The sequence below is a fragment of the Cicer arietinum genome, chromosome 5, assembly GCF_000331145.2.
Source record: "Cicer arietinum cultivar CDC Frontier isolate Library 1 chromosome 5, Cicar.CDCFrontier_v2.0, whole genome shotgun sequence".
NCBI classification, from domain to species: domain Eukaryota; kingdom Viridiplantae; phylum Streptophyta; class Magnoliopsida; order Fabales; family Fabaceae; genus Cicer; species Cicer arietinum.
Genome location: NC_021164.2, coordinates 28,699,082 through 28,719,630, shown reverse-complemented (window position 1 = coordinate 28,719,630; position 20,549 = coordinate 28,699,082). Strand labels below are relative to the sequence as shown.

General features: G+C 34.6%; 1 protein-coding gene across 1 annotated transcript in view; it reads right to left on the bottom strand.

The window, feature by feature from the left end:
• Positions 1-5,018: 5,018 nt before the first annotated feature.
• Positions 5,019-20,549, bottom strand: part of LOC140920407 (uncharacterized) — a 21,604-nt gene continuing 6,073 nt past the window's right edge. Inside the window, exons 7-12 of the mRNA XM_073368682.1 lie at positions 8,771-8,837; positions 7,855-7,920; positions 7,144-7,260; positions 5,828-5,923; positions 5,589-5,680; positions 5,019-5,172 (exon numbers count right to left, since the gene is read on the bottom strand). Coding sequence (XP_073224783.1) covers positions 5,019-5,172; positions 5,589-5,680; positions 5,828-5,923; positions 7,144-7,260; positions 7,855-7,920; positions 8,771-8,837 — 592 coding nt within the window. The remainder of the gene's footprint in view (positions 5,173-5,588; positions 5,681-5,827; positions 5,924-7,143; positions 7,261-7,854; positions 7,921-8,770; positions 8,838-20,549) is intronic.

Sequence of the window (20,549 nt, the reverse complement as noted above, 5' to 3'; positions counted from 1 at the left end):
AGACTAATGGGCAAGCTGAAATCTCAAATAGAGAAATCAAACAAATCTTAGAAAAGATGTTGCAGTCAAACAGAAAAGATTAGAGCCACCAGCTTGAAGACACTATTTGGACTCATAAAATAGCCTACAAAACACCAATAGGGATGTCCCCTTATCGACTTGTGTTTGGTAAGGCATGCCATCTCCCAATGGAAATAGAGTACCATGCTTATTAAGCGGTCAAGAGTTGGAACCTTGAGATGGAGAAAGCAAGTTCGAAGAGAAAGCTTCAATTGCAACAATTTGAAGAGCTTAGACTTGAAGCTTATGAGAACTCCCGAATCTATAAGGAGAAAAATAAGTACTTTCACGATAAGATGATTTCTATGAAGGAATTTTCCATTGGCCAAATTTTTTTACTGTTTAACTCCCGTTTGAAAATTATGGTTGGGAAACTTCGATCCAAGTGGATTAGCCCTTTTGTTGTTACTAACATTTTTCGACATGGTGCAGTGGAAATAAAAAGTGAAAACACCGACAAAGTGTTCAAAGTAAATGGACAATGCCTCAAGCTATTCCATGAGAGCTCTGTGCTTGAAGATGCTACCGTATAAGAACTCTCCTTATAAAAGCCCACCTACACTGAAGTTGAACACGGAGCTCCCTTTCCTTACTCTTAGATTTTGTGGTTGTAAATGTTGTGAGCAAATATTGTGAATTTGTTTGGACTAGCATGATTGGATAGTATCTTTGCATTCTTGGTAAAATAAGTTGGATTAAAATGCTAAATTGCGTATCATTTGTGATAGGTCATTAACCTTTGTGAGATTTTGAGCCTTATTATGAATGGAATACATTTTTCCATCTTCTTTTTTCTTGTGTGTTATCTCACTCATGATTGCTAGTTACGCTAGAACTTGACTTGACTCTTGCCCGCATGCATATATTGAAATGATCTAGGCATTTGATTCTTAATTAAGCTACTAGGCAAATAAGCTTACCCTACAATTATCCATTTGTTTAAGCCCTTTTGAGCCTAATTATCCCATTCTTTTTTATATTGCTCATTACGAGCCTAAAAGTGAAAAACAATGATTTGACTCAATCTTGGGGGGTAAAGGAGTCTTTTCTTAAACAAGTGTGGGGGGTACTCAACTTGTTTGTTTAAATTTGAAGTTTATTTAAAAAAAAATATCAAACAAAAAAAAGGAGAAAAAGAAAAAAAATATATGTATATATATATATATAAAAAAGAGGAATAAAATGAGAAAAAGGGTTGTGTTGTGAGCAAAGAGAGTGTAAGAATAAAACTCAATGATATTTTGTTAAGTTACTTCTCAATGTTGTTTTTCTCTCTTGATCATTACTCCTTTATCCTCTTTGATTTTTAACCCTAGTCTACTTAGGATTATCTCACCCTTACCTTGGCCACGTTACAACCTGAATAAAGACCTTTTGATCATTATGCATATGTGTTTCAAATATTGATGTTAGAGGTTTGTCAAGCCTATGGTAGTGCTAGTTTTCATGATGTGCTTTCAGTGTAAATAGTAGCCCAAACACTTTGAGTGGTTGAGAGAATTTTATATATTGGGAGAATGCTATCACTTATGATGCATTCTTTAGTTAACTTATCATTTTGTTTGCCTTGGTTGTAATAAAAAACTATTCGTGATTGCCTTAAGCTAGAAATATCTTTTTTTTTTCTCTCTCACCAATTTGCATTCATGAGAATATTTGGAATCACATGTATTGTACCAGAAGTCCTAGTGAAACGACTTGAGTTATTACCTCTTTCTACATTTTATCAATTGTATTTCACCAGTGGGTGACAACGGATCAAGGAACATTCTTTTCTAATGTGGTTTTCCTCATGTGAGATATGTTTTTAAAGGAAAACTTTGAGATTTTAATGAGATTTTTCTCATTTGGAAGTGCCTAAAGATTTTGGTGAAGATCATCCCAAAAGGGATTGTGTTCTTTTTGTAATCTTTGGTGGCAACATATATCATGTGGTGGATGATGATGTGTGGAAGGTTTAGATGTTTGCAGTTTTGAAGATGATAGATGATCAAGGCGTCGTTATGAGATACATACTCATGACTTCCACAATGGGGAAGTATGGCATGTTGGCTGATGTTGTTAAAAACCTTTGGCAAGGGTTCGAGATAGGTTGTGAGGTAGCGAGTGGACCCTTCTTTTAATAAATCATAGATCACCTCGATCTGTTTTAAGTTAGGGCATCATTCCATTTGCTTCTAAAAATGGAAGGCCCTTCTTTTAGAAGGTCAAGAATGGAGGCCAATATATCAGATGTCAGCCTGATTTAAATTCCTTTGACTTCAAAAACGATGAGGGATTTGTCAGGAAATGTTTTGGCTTCACAATAAAAAGCCCTAACCACTTCTAGATAGAAGCATCCAAATGTTTGCAAAAATGTAGTCCATCCCTAGGCGTTAGTGTGATGTTTGACTGCACTTCCATCCACAGTTAGGTTGTCCAAGACAAAAACATTTCCATCTCCAATAGGGCGTTGATCCGCTGTCACACACGGGTCAAATACAATTGATAAAATGTAAATAGAGGTAATAACTCAAATCATTTCGCAAGGACTTCTGATATAATAATAATAACCGAATTGAAAGTTGAAATAAAAATGGGTTTTTTTAGATTTTTGATTTAACATATGAGCAAAACGATTAATCCACTTATTCGAGTTTTAGACCTATCATAGATTCTATCAATGAGTTTAATTTTTAATTCGTGATTCTATTCTTATTTGACTATAGAATTAATCAAACAAGCGTAATCAATCCTATGTGAATTTGGTTTCTTTGATTGGTTTAAACATCACAATCATCAAAATATTACAATTAACGATCAAGCCTCGCAAAATTATAATTCAATTAAATTAGAAACCAAAACCAAATTCTGTCAAATAAATTTAATCGATCATATTGAAATTCAATTTATGTAATCAGAATATCAATATAATCAAATAAACAAGAATAGAATCATGAATCAAAATTGACAGTGTAACCTGAATCTCAAGGTGTTGATGAAACTCTAAACTCGTGGATTGACCTTATAAAATTAGCCTTCCATGAAATTAAAATAAAAACTGTTTATTTCTTGTAACAATCAGAATCCTAATATTTCCGTATGTAGAAAATAAATAAAACTGCCAATATATAGTACTCGATATTGGGCTTTAGAGTTTAGGGTTTAAAACAAGTGACCCGCTAATTAAAATTATTACAAAAGTCCAGATTAGGAAATTTACAAAATTTGTAGCTCTGATTTTTAGCTTTCCAACGCCTGCTCATATGTACCAATCGGATATCCAGAGCTCAAGTTATGGCCTACGAGCGAGCAAGAGTCAAAATGTAAATAATGAAATTAAAATGCAAATAATAAAATTATAATTCAATTTCGACCCAAAGTTTAGAAACAAGTTAAAAGTGTTATTCTAAGCTATAAAGAGATTTTAAAATACCAAACTAAAAAGCTAGAAACATGTGCCCAAATGCTATGATCAAATTCTCCCGCACTTAAGATAATCACAAATAATTTTTTTTATCACAATCAAGGAAAACAAGGGGACAAGTTAACTAAAGAATGCATCATAAGTGATAAAGTCCTCCCAAGATATAAAATTCTCTCTAAGTGTTTAAGAGAGAAAAACAACATTAAGATGTAACTCAACAAAACATCATTGAATTTTATTTTCACACTCTCTTTGCTCATACCGCAACCATTTTTCCTCATATATATTTTTTTTCTTCCTTTTTTTTTTTTTTTTCATAACCCTCAAATTTAAACAAACAAGTTGAGCACCCCTACACTTATTTAAGGAAAGACTCCTTTATCCCCCAAGATTGGGTCAATTCATTGTTTTTCACTTTTAGGCTTCTATTGAGCTATATAACAAAGAATGCGATAATTAGGCTCAAATGGGCTTAATCAAGTGGATAATTGTAGGGTATGCTTATTTGGCTAGTAGCTTAATCAAGAAACAAATGCCTAGATCATTTCAATATATGCATATGGACAAGAGTCAAGTCAAGTTCTGGCGTAACTAGCAATCATGAGTGAGATAACACACAAGAAAAAAGATGGAAAAATGTATTCCATTCATAATAAGACTAAAAAATCTCACTAAGGTTAATGACTTATCACAAATGATACACAATTTAGCATTTTAATCAAATTTATTTTACCAAGAATACAAAGATACTATCCAATCATGCTAGTCCAAACAAACTCTCAACCATAAAAAACAAGCAGCGCAATGTCCATTTTTTTTTTTTATAATTTTTATTTTTATTAATTTTAATTTTTTTTTGTAATATAACAAATAAAATCCTAAAACAAATAAAATCCTAAAAATACCCCGACACATAAATTACACATTGTCCTCAATGAAAGTAACAAGTAATAAATAAGAGTAAGGAAAGGGAGCTCCCTGTTCAAACTTTAGTGTAGGTGGGCTTTTCCAAGGAGAGATCTTCTATGGTAGAATCTTCAAGCATAAAGCTCTCATGGAATAGCTTGAGGCGTTGTCCATTTACTTTGAACACTTTCTCGGTGTTTTCACTTTTTATTTCCACTGCACCATGAGGAAAAATGTTAGTAACAACAAAAAGGACAATTCACTTTGATCGAAGTTTCCCAACCATAATTTTCAGACGAGAGTTGAACAATAAAACTTTTTGGCCAATGAAAATTTCCTTCCAAGAAATCATCTTATAGATCCGAGAGTTCTCATAAGCTTCTAGTCTAAGCTCTTCAAGTTGTTGCAATTGAAGCTTTCTCTCCAAACTTGCTGTCTCCATCTCAAGGTTACAACTCTTGGCCGCCCTATAAGCACGATGCTCTATTTCCACTGGGAGGTGGCATTGTTTACCAAACACAAGTCAATGAGGGGACATCTCTAATGGTGTTTTGTAGGTTGTTCTATGAGCCCAAAGAGCTTCTTCAAGTCGGTGGTTCTAGTCTTTCCTGTTTGGCTGCACCATTTTTTCTAAGATCTATTTGATTTACCTGTTTGAGATTTCAGCTTGTCCATTAGTCTGGGGGTGGTAAGGTGTAGAAACTATGTGCATAACCCCATACTTCTGAAGCAAAGAGTCCATGGTGCGGTAGCAAAAATGAGTGCCTTGACCACTTATGATGGCCCGTGGTATTCCAAACCTACACAAAATATTTGATCTGATAAAACCTGCAACAACTTTAGAATCATTAGTCCTAGTGGGTGTTGCTTCCACCCACTTTAAAACATAATCAACAACTAGTAAAATACAGGCAAAACCAAATGATAAGGGAAAATGGCCCATAAAGTCAATGCCCCACACATCAAATACTTCACAAAAAAGCATAGGTTGTTGAGGCATCTCACTCCTACGAGTGATTGTTGTTCCTGCTATTTGGCACTGTTCATAAGTTTTGTAAGCCTCAAAAGCATCTTTAAACAAAGTGGGCCAAAAGAAACCTGAGCCTAAGACTTTTCTTGTTGTCTGTTGAGGAACAAAATGTCCTCTTGTTTAAGAGGCATGAAAAAAATGAAGAATGGATTTAGCCTCATGGTGGGAAACACATTTCCTAATCACCTGGTCACTACAGAATTTCCGCAGATATGGATCATCCCCCACATAGTATTTAGCATCACTTTTAATATTGTGTATTTGTGTTCAGGAAGCACCTACAGGAAATACTCCAACAACTAGATAATTAACTAATCAGCAAACTAAGGAGTTACCTCACACAACTGTAGTAGTTGCTCATCAGGGAAGTCATCTTGAATGGGGATGGGGTCCTCATCCATTTCTATTCTACTCAAATGATCTACCACCAAATTCTCAGCTCCACTCTTATCTTTAATCTCTAAATCAAATTCTGGAAGTAACAACATCCACAGAATCAATCTCGGTTTGGCTTCTGGTTTCTTCAACAAGAACTTCAAAGCTGCATGGTCAGTAAAAACAACTACCTTCGAACCTAGAAAATATGATATAAACTTATCAAGTGTAAAAACAATAGCTAAAAGTTCCTTTTCAGTGGTAGTATAATTAGCTTGGGCAGAATCTAAAGTCCTAGAAGCATAATAAATAACATGGTCAACCTTACCAACCCTTTGTGCAAGTACTGCTCCCACTGCATAGTTAGATGCGTCACACATAATTTCAAAAGGGAGGGTCCAATTGGCTGGCTGAATTATGGGAGTAGAGGTTAGTGCTGCCTTTAAGAAATCAAACACCTTCTTGCATTTATCATCAAAGGTGAAATTGACATATTTCTGCTACAAATTTGACAGCGGAAGAGCTATCTTGTTAAAATCCTTGATAAAGCGCCTGTAAAAACCTGCATGGCCAAGAAAAGAAAAAATCTCGTGGATGCAAGATGGGTAAAGAAAATTAGAAATCACATCAATCTTGGTAGGATCCACTTCTATTCCATTTGTAGAGATCACATGTCCCAAAACTATGCCTTGTTCAACCATAAAATGATATTTTTCATAATTCAGCACAAGGTTAGTTACAATACATCTATGCAAAACTTTATCTAAATTGTTCAAGCATGCATCAAATGAGGAACCATACACAGTAAAATCATCCATGAAAACTTCAATGCAATTTTCTATCAAGTTAGAGAAAATACTAATCATGCTGTGTTGAAAAGTGCCAAGAGCATTGCATAGGTCAAAAGGCATCCTCCTATTGGAAAATGTGCCGAAAGGGCAAGTGAACGTGGTCTCTTGTGAAAATAACCAGCCAATATGACTTACCAGCCGAAAGGGCAATATGGATATGAAAATAACAAGAAAAACCATCAAGAAAACAATAATGTGACTTACCAGCCAACCATTCAAGCATCCGATCAATGAATGGTTAAGGAAAATGATCATTTCTAGGTGTCTGGTTTAGTCTCTTGTAATCGAAGCATACCCTCTAGCTGTTCTAAACTTGTGTGGGGATAAGTTCATTATTTTTATTTTTAACCACTGTGAGTCCAGTTTTCTAAGGGACTACCTACACCGGACTCACCCATTGACTGTTAAAGATGGGGTATATAATGCCTGCTATCAAGAGCTTTCTCACTTCTTTTTTTTTCAAGATCCAAAATTAATGGGTTAAGTCGCCTTTGGAGCTGCCTGACTAATTTTACCCCATCCTCCAGTAGTATCTTATGCATACACATGGATGGGCTAATACCAAGAATATCATCCAAGGTCCATCCAATTGCCTTCTTGGATTTTCTTAAAATCTGCAACAACTTCTCTTCCTGTTGATTTTCAAGTTTTGCTGAAATAATCACATGTAACTTGCCACTTCCTTCTAAATATGCATATTTGAAATTTTATGGAAGTGGTTTAAGCTCTATAGTCGGTGGCTGTTCAATGGAAGGTACAATACCAGTGGCCGAAGCTAAGTCTGCAAAATCAATTTTGTTAGTAGAAATATCAGTATTAGCACAATGATCAACCTGCAAGGCAACTTCGATCTCAACACACACATATCACAATTGAGTATTTGTACATAATTCACAAGTATAAGTATCATCAAAACAAGACAATGAAGGAAAATCAGTAGCAAACATATCGAGGTAAGTGTCATCAACCAAATCAGCAAGTAATTCAATTTGAAAAATAGAATGTTATTCCATGGGGTGTTTCATAACATCAAAGATGTTAAATTTTACATTGCTATCACCATATTTCATGGATAGAGTTCCCGCATGCACATCAATTTTTGTTCTAGCATTTTTTAAGAATGGTCTGCCTAAGATGATAGACGCCCTGTTGGACTTATTCTCTCCCTCCATGTCCAGAATGTAAAAAACTGCAAGAAATATCAATTCATTAACTCGAACAAGTACATCCGCCACAAGTCCAACAGGACAAGCATTGCTCGTGTTCGCCAATTGAATAGTAACACTTGTACTCTGTAAAGGTTCAAGAGCAAGAGAGTTAAAAATAGATGTAGGCATAACATTTATGGAAGCTCCTAAATCTAACATATCATTTTCAAATTGACTATTGCCTAAGGTACATGGAATGGAAAAATTTCATGGATCTATGCATTTATAAGGCATGGGCTAAAATGTTTCGCCCCATGATTACTCTTTCATTACCTTTTAACCTTCTCTTGAGTGTGCACAAATCCTTTATAAATTTTGCATATCTTGAATCTATTTAATTGCTTCAAGGAGGGGAATGTTCACTTCCACCTTCCTAAATGTAACCGGGATCTCCTTGTCCTTATATTCCTTGTGCATTTTCTTAGTCTTCACTACCCTTTGAGGAAAAGAAAGTGGTATATTTGCTCAACATCAATAGGTTTAGGTATCAAAGTATCCTCAACAACCTTGTTATTTTTCACAGTAGTTTTAGGTGTCTTTGGTATTTCAACAGTTTTCCCAGACCTCAATGTAATTGCACTAACATTGGGAGCGTTTGGATTTACTACTGGCTGTGCAGGCAATTGGTTTGACCCCTGAGTCTGCAATTGATTAATTGAAGTGGCTATCTGACCAATATTTGTTTCCAAATTTTGAATGGTGGAATCTGTTTTTTGTTGAAATTGGAGATTTTGGATGGCCATCCGCTTAATGAGGTCCTCTAACAAAGGTGCATAGTTTTGTTATTGAGGAATATTATTATGCGGCTGCCTAGGTTGCTGTTGTATAGATGAATTCCCCCATCTCAGGTTGGGATGGTTTCTCCAACCAGGATTTTACTTGTTAGATGACATATCACAGTTGTCTTGAGCATTGTATAATTTAATGCATATACTTGAGGAGCATCAACAATCAGATCTTCTTGCAATGTAGGACATGAATCTGTAGGATGCTCTGGAGAACTGCAAATACCACATACCACTGCTTAGGTTTTACCTATTGCCAATTTTTTTACTAAAGATATAAGTTCATCAAGCCTGTCAGTGTCTTTTAAATTCTTCTATGAAGAAGCTTGAATTTCATTCACACCCCTTGTCAACACTGCTGAATTGCTTTTAGTTGTAAACTACTGAGAATTAATGGACATGTTCTCAATCAAAGCCTTTGCTGCTTCTGGTGTCTTATCGACAAGTGCTCCCCCACTAGCAGCATCCAAAATGCTTCTATCCATCGGCATCAAGCCTTCGTAAAAAAACTGGATGAGCAATTGTTCAGAAATCTGGTGATGAGGACAACTAGAAACTAATTTCTTGAATCTCTCCCAATACTCATGTAATGATTGCCTATCAATCTGCCTGATGCCACATATTTCTTTTCTGATTGAAGCAACTCTTGAGACAGGGAATAAATTTTCTAGAAACAATATCTTTAGATTATTCCAACTTGTAACATAACTTGGTTGAAGGCAGTATAACCAGTCCTTGGTAGCATCTTGGAGTGAAAATGGTAAGGCTCTCAACTTAATGTGGTCTTCTGTGACTCGTTGAGGCTTCATGGTAGAACACACAACATGGAATTCCTTCAAGGGTTTGGGGGGATCCTCACCTGTAAGACCATTAAACTTTGGAAGCAAGTGTATTAAACCAGATTTAAGTTCAAATGGTACAGTAACTTCATGATATGTTATACACAATGCATTATAATTGACATTAGGTGCAGCAAGTTGTCTTAAGGTTCTATTATTCGCATCAACCATATTTTGCAGCAAGTTGTCACTTTCACTATCTAACTCTGACTTGTTAACAATATCCGCTCTATTAAGTTTACGACGTAAATGAAATGTCCTATCTATTTCAGGTTGAAGAGAATACAAATTTACAGAACTAGCCCTAGTCATGCATCATCATAACAATGCAATGCAAAATCACAATTCTGAAAATTCCAACAATGTCCCTATTGGTAAAATTGAAGTGAAAAATCGAAAACCCTATCAAATAAAATCAAAAATATATAAATATACCACCAAAAATTTATAAAAATCAAATAAAGGCAACGCAATTTTTTTTGGAATTTTTGGAGAATATGAAAAATTCAAAAAATTGAAAAATGGGTCTAAACGAAGGAATTTGGGATTTTGAGCGTTGTGTCCCGTAATAAGCCAATTTGATCCGCTGTCGCACACAGGTCAAATACAATTGATAAAATGTTAATAGATATAATAACTCGAATCATTTTGCAAAGACTTCTGATATAATAATAATAGTAATAATGTTTAATTTCTAATTTGTGATTCTATTCTTATTTGATTATAGAATTTATCAAACAAGCGTAATCAATCCTATGTGAATTCGGTTTCTTTGATTGGATTAAGCATCACAATCATCAAAATATTACAATTAACGATCAAACGTTGCAAAATTATAATTCAATTTAATTAGAAACCGAAACCAAATTCTATCAAATAAATTTAATCGATCCTATTGAAATTCAATTTAAGCAATCAGAATATCAATATAATCAAATAAACAAGAATATAATTATGAATCGAAATTGACAGTGTAACTTGGATATCAAGGTGTTGATGAAACTCTGAACTCCTGGATTAACCTTATAAAATTAGCCTTCCATGAAATTAAAATAAAAACTGTTTATTTCTTGTAGCAATCTAAATCCTAATATTTTCGTCTGTAGAAAAGAATCAAAACTGCCAATATATAGTTATCGATATTAGGCTTTAAGGTTTAAAAACAAGTGCCCGACTAATTAAAATTATTACAAAAGTCCAAATTAGGAAATCTGCAATTAAGGCCAGTAAAGTTCGGCATTAGGCTTTTATTCCAATGCAAAAGTTATAGCTCTGATTTTTAGCTTTCCAGCACCTGCTCGTTTGCACCAAACGGATATTCAGAGCTCAAGTTATGGCCTACAGAGCGAGCAAGAGTCAAAATATAAATAATGAAATTAAAATGCAAATAATAAAATTATAATTCAATTTCGACCCAAAGTTTAGAAACAAGTTAAAAATATTATTCTAAGCTATAAAGAGCTTTTAAAATACCAAACTAAAAAGCTATAAACATGTGCCCAAATGCTATGATTAGGCGTTGAGCCCATTTCTCTTTGAAGAGCTTTGAGATTTTGGAAAGGATGAGAGGAGAACTTTGAAGTTTGGATTTTTTGGATGGAGGTGAACGTTGTGGGGAAGAGTATGAGGTTGGGGACAGGGAATGTTCTGGAGTGAAATAATGTTTAGTTTTTGGTGAGGGAGAGGGTTCATGGACTGGAGAACGTTCTTGAACTGGAGAACATTCTGGGTTTGGTGAGAGAGAGGGTTCACGAACTGGGAACGTTCTTGAACTGGAGAACATTATGGGTTTGGTGAAGGAGAGGGTTCATGGGCTGGGGAACATTCTTGAACTGGAGAATGTTCTGGAAAGGGGGTTCAACATTTCTTAATTTCTATTTAGGGGCCGTTGATTTCATTCTCTATGGGTTTCTAAGATTATTTTTGCGTAGGAATTGGGAGAGTGTGATGGTGGTTTTTATTTTCAAGGATAATGGTGTTGGTTTGGTGGTTTTAGGAGGTTTTAGCAGAAGGCTGAGATGGTTTTGTGAAAGAATAAAAAATTTCATTGATCAACATTCATTTTTGGTTTGGTGGTGTTGATTGAGAAGACCAGAGTTTATATGAAGAGGTCAAAGGCCAAAGTTTATATGATAGAGGATGAAACTGTAAGAGGATAAATCTATAGTTCACTTCATCCTCACATGTTGAAAATGACCCAACACATCAACGTACAGAAAAACAGTAGCTAACAAGACAAAAATATAGTCTTACATGTCTTGAAGAATGAAAAAGGAAAAGGACAGCTCATGTCCAAGTTTTTAGGAGGATTGAACCTCTTGTTTGAGGATGGACTGAATCAGTCCAAAGGACAGTTGAATGGCACTTACGTAATTATAATTAATGACATTGGACTTTTTGATTAAGTTCCCAACGGCCATAAAGTATTTTGACACATGGATAAAGCATCACAAGATCTCTATAAAAGGAAGCAAGCTCTTCATTATCAAACACACAACAACACACTGCATAAAAAGAGAAAATTCTAAAAGCTATCAGGAGCAATTTTCATACTCCTTTTATACTTTCTATAGTCTTACACTATATCTTTTAAATATCCTTTAAAAGTGTTAAGTGAAGAGAAACATCATACTCATATCACTTTGTAATTTCCATGTGAGTTACACTTGGAAATAGTTGAAACTTGTAGAAAATAAAGTTTTAAGCTTGGTAAGGCTAAAGAATACACGAAGTGTAACTAACCTCTGTGAGAGGTTAATCTGTTTGATCCTTAGTAAAAAACTCACAAGTGTGTGAGGACTAGACGTAGCCTTCATTGGGTGAACCAGTATAAGGTTGTGTGTGTCATCTTCTATACTTTCTCTTTTATTTATTCAGCTCATATTTAAAGTCTTAAATTTCTATCCTCTATTTCTCGTCCTCTCAGAAATGATAGTGATTTAAAACACTTGAGAAAGTTAAAAAAAAAAAAAAAATCCCTATTCAACCCTCTTTTAGTGATATTTTAGCAACAACAAATACAAATTAGTAAAATATAACATGACATGATTTCAAGTGATAAACAAACATGCATTTATATATCATCGTATAAAAAACATGACTCGTGTCACCAAGCACCCTCCATGAGGGGCGTAAATCATAAATGTACAACCTTTCACACTAGTATTATTTATTGAGGTGCAATATATCAAGGACGAACACAATGCAATCTATCGCGGACCAGCATGACTCAATAATCCTCGCAAGGATAAGGTGGACCATCGAATTACGTGATACCACCCTGTGGACCACCACGCTCACCATTAAATATAAAATGCATAAGCATACTCTAACTATTTCACAACAATTATTTTGTAAATCCAGTTATTAAAATACTATACTTTAAACACTATTAATCTTTCAACATTTTTTCACAGAACTTTCTCATGGTAGTTTATCATCAATAAGGTTCATAATACATAGTGAACACATATGCTATTAGTTATGAATACATAATCACATCAAATAGATAAACAATCGTGTGCACATATATTCATCACTAACACAAAGAACGTGTATACAAACAACTATGCATTCAAGCTTATAGAGAATCATTAGAAATTGTCCTTTCCTCGACGACGCTTTATTACACAAACACTTATGTTACGCCAACATAACTTATTCAACGATTCCAACGCCACCTCTTAATTTTCTTGTACCTTAAACCAATCAATTGGCTTAATCAATACATGTTTCTAAAACAACTCCCAAATGAACCATATATTTCACGACTACCCAAATCAATTTGAGTTTGACTTTCTCATAGGTGTTCTTACCTAATTAGGTTTCTTTATTTCCAAAAATACTATGGTTTAGGAGAAAATAAATTTCAAAATACTTATGTCATACTTATTCAAATATTTGTCTTTAACAACTTAGTACAAAATATTTTTTTAACATAAAATTCTTACATTAAACTTTTCAAAATATTTTTCTCAAGGAACACAACTTTAAAACTTGATCCTTGAACATAAAGGGACTATTTTTAAATCATCACACGCTTAAATCTTTCAAACTTTCAACATTTTACAATTATTCAAGATTAGAGTTTTCTCAAAATCCCAACTTGAGATTTCCTTTGAAAATTTACTTAAAAGTTGACAATCACAAAGTTTTCTACACTTAATTACTTTTTATTTTTGATAAATCAACCATACTTGTTTTCCTTTTAAAACCACTTGTCATACTTATTTTTTCAAACTTTTCAACATAACCTCAAATAACTTAAACTCTCACTTACAACACCAATACTAGTAAGTTTTTTTTTCTTTCCAAAGTTCTAAATTTAATATTTTGTTTGTTTTGTTACATTCCCAAACCCTATAATTTTCAACAATAACTTAAACTCTCACTTACAACACCAATACTAGTAAATTTTTTTTTCCAAAGTTCTAAATTTAATATTTTGTTTGTTTGTTACATTCCCAAGTCTTATAATTTTCAACAAAACTTTAAGCAAAAACTCTTAAGGTTTTCAACCCATTTTTAAAATCAAGATCACAACCTATCTGTATACAAGAAATTTTTTGAAATCCCAAACACTGGTTACTAGGTTTAGGTTCGGACATTAAGGGTTAGCAAGGGGAAAAATTTATTTCATCCTTAGTTCTAAATAAAAAATTTTCAACAATCAAAGATAGCAAAAACATAAAGATCAAAATTTCTATTATAAATTCATTTATTTTAAGCAAAAATAAATTTGATTTTCAACAATGAAAGTGTTCTAAATTTGATTTTTCCTTTAGATCTACTATGACAAGTCATGAATCTATCATATTATTTAAGGAAAAAATCATTCTAGTACAAAAATTTTTTTTTTGTAAAACTCTAAAGTGTTCTAAAACAAAATTTTCATTTATATCCTTTACTACAACAAATGGGTCTACAACATTTACTAAATAAAAGATGCCATTCAACATAGTTCATTTTTTGAAAAAAACATAAAATTTTCAAAATCAAATTTCTCTTTGAGATCTATTATCAAAACTCATAGATCTACAATATTAACAAAATAAATTTTTAAAACTCCATCTATATTTTTTTTCAAGAACTCAAAGTACACCAAATCAAAATTTTCTTTTTAGATCTAATATTACAAGACTTGGATCTATAACTTTTATGAAAGAAAAAAACAAAAACCTCCCTTAGCACGTATATGGCCTCACGACCTTAAGGAGAATGAGAGGATAAATTTTGATTCACAAACCTTGATCAAAAGCTAAATGAATTTGAAGCATGGAAGAGATTTTTTTTTCGAAGTATTTTTTTGTCATACAAGTGAGAGAGTAGAGAGAAGCGAAAGCTTTTCTTTTTCTTCTTTGAGTGAGAGAAAAAAAATGAAGTGAAGTGAATGAACGAAGATGCGGTGAAAATTACATTAAGTGGTACAATTTATTTTTACATTCATTTAACTTTTACTATCACAAAAAAAAAAAAACACCCATGAAAGTTTTACTACATGTTAACAAAAGAAGGAATACCATCTAATATATAACAACCATTTCACTACCTTAGTAATATTTATAAGATTTAGGTATCAGAATTTCTAGAATTTTATTGTGTTTTTAGTAATATTAAATTAAGAGCAAAGGTGAGAAGACGGAAGTAGTTGCATTAACAAGTCCAAGTGGCAAAGCTTGCCACCTTTACTTCTCTCTCTTTCTCTTTCTTTCACGTGTTCCAATCCAACTTTCACCTTCATTCTCTTTCATTTTCGATTTACACACTCTACAAATCATTATGAAAACACCAATATTGGTTATTGTTCACCTTCTTTTCAATATCCTCCATTCTTCCTTCTCTTAAAAATCCTCCAAATATTAAAAGTTCACTAAAATCCCACAAAACTGCCCATCAACTTTGCATGCGGGAATCTGCCTCTTCATCCTTGCGAATCAACTCAAACTTGTGAATCAGGGAAACCATCTACAAGAGGAGCTTAAAGCTACTTCGAACTAGAATCATCTTCTTCTTTAGTGTCGTTTTTGTTGGTTGTATTACATTGATTTATTTTTAGCATGAGGATTATTGGGGGTTTATTCATTGAAATCCTTGATATCTTGTCAAAATTTATTTTGGGAATTGTAAAGGTTGAAAGAATTTAGAAGCGTGAGAGAAATGAAATATTTAGCATATAGGTGGTTTGAATACACACCCAAAATGATTTAAATTGACATGCATGTGGTTTGTATACTTGTTGCTTGTTTGCTATGTTAGTGATTTAGGAAATCCAAGAATTATGGGATTTGAATTTTAGTGAAAGGTGTATATTCTGCCCTTGAAGACAAATACACATGCTTGGATATTTTCCACCCTTGCCAATGTGTTTTATCTCTGATGATTGTATTTAATCATGCCTTTGATTGCTCGTTGTTAAATTCTAAATGTTTATGCCTCTGGTAGTTTTCTTCATTTTGCCTTTAGTGGCTATCGTTGTTAAAATTCTAAATATTTTTGCCTCTTGTGGTTTTCTTCGTCTTGCCTCTGATTCTCTTCCTATATTCTTCTTCCTTTGATTCTCTTTCTCTCTATTCTTCTTCCTCTAACTCTTTCTCTATTCTTTCTTCCTTCAACTCTAATCACTGTTCATCTTCTTCTGACTCTGATCAATGTTCAACATCCTCTGAACGCGTTCCTCTAATACTTTCACGTGACATATTTTCTCTAATACTTCCACGGGATGTGTTTCCTATGATTCTTCCACGGGACGCGTTTCCTATGATTCTTCCACGAGATGCATATCCTCTGATACTTCCAATGGACATGTTTCCTTTGATTATTCCTCTAGTATATGTACCCTTTAACCACGTTGCCTCTAATCCATGCATCCAATGACCATATTGCCTCTAGTCCATGCATCTTCTGACCACATTGCCCTTGGTCCATGCATCCTCTAATTCATGTATCCTCTTATCTTTGTGCTTATGATCAAGGATTTAGAATTTAATTCCCACTTGAATTTCAGTACATTGCTAAGTTGTTTATAATTGTTATAGATGAAGGATGCATTGCATATATGACATAATAAAGACATTTCAAACAAAATGTATCAAGTTCAATATATTCCCATTATTCAGATCATGTATGGTCTTATTCAAGGTGGGACATTCAGGTTGTTTCAAGCATGGAACAACATGTATAGGAGAATAATCAGGATACTAATTGAGGTTTTGCCAGACCATATTTACCAATCTGGTCCCAATTATCTTGGTGACCCACATCAAGATATTAGTTGACTTTTCCTTGTTTCAAAGAAAATATTTAAGGTCATGCATAGTTTTGGAATTTTATTGAAATAATGTTCACTTTAGCTTTTATGCAAAATTAAAGATGAGAGCTTCATCATGAGATGCACCATAATTTCATATTTTTAAAACTACCCTTACCTTTATTTTCAAAGCTCACTATGATTTTATATCTCACCTGTAAGACCCATATCTGACCTGTATGATCCATCTGGCAATCTGATTCAACGCGACTGTGAGATTGCAGGTAACACTCTAACTGCACTTTTTGATTCGGGGGCAACCCATTCCTTCATTGCTATGGATTGTGTGAATCATTTGAAGTTATCTGTGTCGCCTCTATCTTTTGATTTGGTTGTTTCTACACCTGCTAAGACTTTGACAGTAAATTCTGCATGTTTACATTGTCAAGTAACTATACAAAATAGAGATTTCTTGATTAATTTGATTTGGATGTCGTATCATTACGTGATCTTGGATTGTGCTCGTAAATTGGTTCTTTTCCCTGAACCAGGAATTGTTAAGTATCTAGCCGCTAACAAACTCCGAGTGTCGCTAAGAGAAGGGAATGATGAGTGTTTGTCCCTGGCTAATATGGAGGCAAAGATAAATGTGAACATAGAAGATGTGATGCTTGTCAATGAGTACCGGGACGTATTTCCAACGGAAATTCCAAGATTGCCACCGGTAAGAGAAGTGGAATTTTTCATTGATTTACACCCAGGAACGGGACGAATTTCAATTGCACCGTACCGAATGTCACCATTGGAATTAAATGAGCTCAAAGGCCAAATTGAAGATTTGTTGAAGAAGAAATTTATTAGACCAAGTGTATCACCATGGGGAGCTCCAATTTTACTAGTTAAGAAGAAGGACGGAAGCTCGCGCTTATGTGTGGATTATAGACAACTTAATAAGGAAACTATTAAGAATCGTTATCCTTTGCCACGCATCGATGATTTAATGGATCAATTGAGAGGGGACGCGATATTTTCGAAGATTGACTTGAAGTCGGGTTACCATCAGATTCGAGTAAGGGAAGGAGATATTCAAAAAACTGCTTTCAGAACCCGTTATGGACATTATGAATATCTTGTTATGCCATTTAGGGTTACCAATGCGCCAACAAATTTCATGGACTACATGAACAAAATATTTAGTCCATTCCTTGATAAATTTGTTGTGGTGTTCATTGATGATATATTAATTTATTCGAGAACTGAAGAAGAGCATGGAGAACATTTACGTCAAGTTCTTGAGATTTTACGCGAGAAGCAATCGTATGCCAATCTGTCAAAGTGTGAATTCTGGCTAGAAAAAGTGAATTTCTTAGGACATGTGATAACCAAGGAAGGAATCGCTGTAGATCCAGCTAAGATTGAGGCGGTTCTTGCTTGGAAACAGCCTCAGAGTGTCACTGATATACGAAGTTTTGTAGGACTGGCAGGGTACTACATGAGGTTTATTGAAGGTTTTGCTAAGATTGTGGCTCCACTGACACAACTTTCCAGAAAAGATCAATCGTTCGCATGGACGGAGAAGTGTGAGGAAAATTTTCAGTTAATAAAGAGAAAATTGACGACCTCACCAGTGTTGGTATTACCGCAATCAGATGAACCCTATGAAGTTTATTGTGATGCATCCCACCAAGGTTTGGGATGTGTTCTGATGCAACACAAGAAAGCTGTAGCTTATGCCTCAAGGCAATTGAAGATTCATGAGAGAAACTATCCTACTCATGATTTGGAGCTTGCTGCTGTTGTTTTTGCATTGAAGATCTGGAGGCACTATTTATTTCACACTGCAGTACCACCCTGGGAAGGCCAATGTAGTGGCTGATGCGTTGAGTAGACGAAGTGTCTTGGTGTCTTCAACAATTATGGCTAGACAACAAGAGTTATGGGAAGCTTTTAGAGATCTACACTTGAACGTAGAGTTTGCACCGAGAACTTTGAAATTCGGAATGATTAAGATTTCGAGTGGACTACTTGAAGACATTGCAAATTCTCAAGATGACGTCTTAATACAAGAAAAGAGGAACCTAATAGTGCAAGGGAAGACGACTGAGTTCAAGATTGGATCAGATAATATTTTGCGATGTAACGATAGGATTTATGTACCAGAAATTACAGATATGAGGAAAACAATCTTAGAAGAGGTTCATAAGAGCAAGTTGAGTATTCATCCTGGAGCAACAAAGATGTATCAGGATTTGAGACAGCAATATTGGTGGCCAGGAATGAAGAAACATGTAGCGGAGTATGTATCAACTTGTCTAAGTTGTCAGAAGGCGAAGGTGGAACACCAGCGACCTACTGGGATGTTGCAACCTTTAGTTATACCTGAATGGAAATGGGACGGAATTTCCATGGATTTTATAACTGTATTGCCAAAAACAAGGAGAAAGAATGATTCTATATGGGTGATAGTGGATCGACTGACTAAATCCGCTCACTTTTTGCCAGTAAAGACCGCCTATAAGGTAGATCAGCTAACATAGATCTACATTGCTGAAATTGTCAGGTTACACGGGGTACCATCAAGTATTGTATCAGATCGTGATCCGAAGTTCACATCACATTTTTGGGGAGCATTGCACGAAGCATTGGGAACGAAACTACGATTGAGTTCAGCTTACCATCCACACACGGACGGACGGACTGAAAGGACGAATCAGTCACTGGAAAATCTTTTGAGAGCATGTGTATTAGATGACATGGGAAGTTGGGATTATGTACTTCCGTTGATTGAGTTCAACTACAACAATAGTTTCCACGCAAGTATCGGAGTGGCACCATATGAGGCTTTATATGGACGCAAGTGTCAAACGCCCTTGTGTTGGTATAAGGACGGTGAAAGTATGATTGTCGGACTGGAGATGGTGCAACAGACTACAGCTAAGGTAAGGAAGATCAAGGAGAAAAAGAAGACTTCACAGGATCGTCAGAAGAGTTACGCGGACAAGCGTCGCAAAACTTTTAGAATTCGAACAGGGTGACCATGTATTTCTGAGAGTCACACCTACTACTGGAGTAGGTAGAGCCTTGAAATCGAATAAGTTGACTACGAAATTTATTGGACCATATCAGATTTCTGCACGAATTGGGCCTGTTGCTTATCGGATTGCATTGCCTCCGATACTGTCCAATATTCATGACGTGTTTCATGTGTCACAATTGAGGAAATATCTTGCAGATCCATCTCATGTGATCGAACCAGACACAATCCAACTGAAGGATAACTTGTCATTCGAAGTACCACCTGTGAGAATTGATGACAGGAAGATTAAGCGATTGAGGACCAAGGATGTTTCGTTGGTCAAAGTAGTTTGGAACCCAATTATTAGAGATGCGACTTGGGAACTGGAGAGCAAGATGAGAGAACAACACCCAGAGTTTTTTATCGACGCATAGTTTCGAGGACGAAACAAATTTTAGGGGGTAGTAATGTAAGACCCATAATTTTAAAGTATACTTTATCGATTTTAGTGTATTTTGGTATTGAACTCGGTGGCTTTTTAGCCAAGGTTATTAATATTTTGGAGTTTATATGACCAAAAAGATATTTTGATGCCGATTAGAATTACTAGTCGATGAATAAATTAAATTAACTGCGGTGAACCTTTTACGAAGAATTTAATGCATTATGGGTGAAATGGTAATTTAACAAATATCTAGTTATTTTGAGATATTTGTTAATTATAATTAATATATATAATGAATATATATTTGGAGAGAAAGGAAAAAGGAAGAAAAAGAAGAAAGAAAAGGAAATAGAAAGAAAAGAAATAGAAAGGAAGGAAAAAG